The sequence below is a fragment of the Austrofundulus limnaeus genome, unplaced genomic scaffold, assembly GCF_001266775.1.
Source record: "Austrofundulus limnaeus strain Quisiro unplaced genomic scaffold, Austrofundulus_limnaeus-1.0 Scaffold3046, whole genome shotgun sequence".
Taxonomy (NCBI): Eukaryota; Metazoa; Chordata; class Actinopteri; order Cyprinodontiformes; family Rivulidae; genus Austrofundulus; species Austrofundulus limnaeus.
Genome location: NW_013955448.1, coordinates 5,931 through 8,260, shown reverse-complemented (window position 1 = coordinate 8,260; position 2,330 = coordinate 5,931). Strand labels below are relative to the sequence as shown.

The 2,330-nt window shown below is 45.3% G+C and overlaps 1 protein-coding gene across 1 annotated transcript in view; it reads right to left on the bottom strand.

The window, feature by feature from the left end:
• Nucleotides 1-1,454: 1,454 nt before the first annotated feature.
• LOC106511659 (olfactory receptor 10J4-like) overlaps nt 1,455-2,330 on the bottom strand; it is a 6,448-nt gene continuing 5,572 nt past the window's right edge. The window contains exon 2 of the mRNA XM_014000410.1: nt 1,455-2,324. Coding sequence (XP_013855864.1) covers nt 1,598-2,324 — 727 coding nt within the window. The 3' untranslated portion in view covers nt 1,455-1,597. The remainder of the gene's footprint in view (nt 2,325-2,330) is intronic.

Here is a 2,330-nt window from a genome sequence, read left to right as displayed (position 1 = left end):
CCTGCACCTCAACATTGGACCATGGTGTGGATCTCTGTTCTGCCATTGAGAGTGTAATTGCTACAATAGAAAAAAATGGCGCCTCGAGTTGTTTTTGTAAGGACAGCTCAGTGACTCCACCCCTAACCAATCAGTGACAAATAGTGTTCTGATGTCGGAAATGTACCGAACCGAACAAAGCCAGCCTGAACATGTTGTTCTGTAGTGAGACTGAAAGTGTCTCCAATCTGGATGAAGCGCTTTCTTTTCAATCTTCTCACAGCAACAGTCTGATGCAAGATGTCCATTTCCTGTTGGACTCAAGAAAGATGGTCGGGGCTTTGCTGGAATAGGGGTCTGGCCGATTGGCCTGGTGCAGCCCGGGCCGAGACTTGGCTGTCTGCTCCTCTCCACCCCAGATTGAAGGGGTCTACCTCCTGGGTTTGGGCGTGAGCTGCCCTCTTTAAGGGACGAGTGCATGTCCTGGACCTGGGGGGTATAATGTATGGGGAATATGAGTGGAGTTTGGCGTCCATCCTGTCTGTCTTTGAATGAATGGGTGAGAGGATGAGGGTGGGACTGTGTGATTGTATTTGTGTATACTTGTATTTTTGTCAGGCTGGGACTTGGGCGGCCCCTTCTTCGGGTTCATTTTAGGGCCCACTGCTTTCCCTGCCACAATGCCCTCTGGTGGGTTGTCCCCTTGCCCGCCGGTGCGCTGGTGGCTCTTGTTGTCCAGGGCTGGGTGCTTGGGCATGTGCCGGCTCTGCCCGGTGGGGCTTGGGTCCCCTGGCCCTGTTGGACCTTAGCCTGGAGGGGGTGCGCCCTGGGAGCCCAGGCCTGTGTGTCCATGCCTGGGTCTGCTCTGGCGCGGTGGGTACCAGCAGGGCCTGTGAGCTTATCGCTGCTGGCCCCAGGGGTTTACTGTGTGTGGTCACTAGTGGGGCTCTCCCGGTTCTTTCCTGTGGCGCCCTTTGGGGGGTGGGTGGGCAGTCCACCTGGCGCGGGTGCCTCTGGGGGCTCTGCGCTCGGGGTCCCTTTCAGGGTCATCAGCGCTGGTCTCCCTTATGTCGGCTTATGTCGGTGAAAAAAACCAAGACCCCCACCCTCAGATGTGCTGTTGATGCATGTTCTTCTATAGTGCAATTAGTTTTCCTCCACCCTAACTCTTGCCCAAAATCCTAAATGTCTACAAGCAAACATTGTAGACAGAGCCCATCCAAGAATGAAACGTTGAAAAGATTACACATCATTTAATCAGTGATTTCTTATTACATTTATTCAACCATTTATGATTAAATTAACTATGAGAGACTTCCTACTAAGAGTCCAGAATGTCTGATTATTTCTAGATGCAACAGTGTCTAACACTCATCACTGAACAATGAGGACTTTTACCTTTCCTGATTGACCTCTTCATGTGAAAACATTGAATTTGCCATAAGAGCAGGCAGTTGTAAATTTATAAAGGTTTACATTGTTTATTGCTAAGCTTGTATTTTGGAAATCAGAGTAACTTGTACACACTTATAGTATAACATGATAAAACTAAGTTAATTTTTTTTATATCATTACAGGTGAAAAATTGTGGATTTCATCAACTCTTCCTGCTTACAGATTACTGAAGTAGAATTTTACCAAYAAGACTTTTCAAAGAAATCCATATTTTGGATATTTTCAGTCCATATAAAACTGGGTTAAACAGAGTTTGACATGTGATCAGATAAGCAGATGCAGAAGTTTTTACAACTCTAACCATGTTGGGAACACTGTTCATGTTCAACCTGCTTTCTAAAATTTCCAACAAACATCCAAAAGAGAAATTTAGCAGAGAAATCAGATGAGGAGAGCAGGTACTGACAGCTTTCTGTCGGGTCTGTTTGGATCCAGAGAAACACACCTTGATTATGCTAATGTAGGTGTAAAATATTAAGACTGCAGGGAAAAAGAACAACACAAACATATTAATAATCCCATAAATGTTGATAACAGTGAAATTGAAGCATGCCAGATACATGATGGAGGAGTTGGTACAATAAATCTTGTTGATGATGTTGCCACACAGCTGAAGTCTGGCAGTCATTGACACTAAAATCACAACCGTAAAAAAAGGGTAAAACCACACAACAACAACAAGTCTAACAGTCCTTTTAGACGTCATCACAGTGTTATACTGCAGAGGAAAACAAATGGCAACATATCTGTCATAAGACATGACAGCTAGAGTTAAAAACTCCACACTTCCATATGAATACAAACAAAAATCCTGAAGGAAACAGAGCGGAGCAGAAACAGTGTGAACATCTGACAGAATCTGGATCAGCAGGAATGGAAACAAGCCTGTACTACCA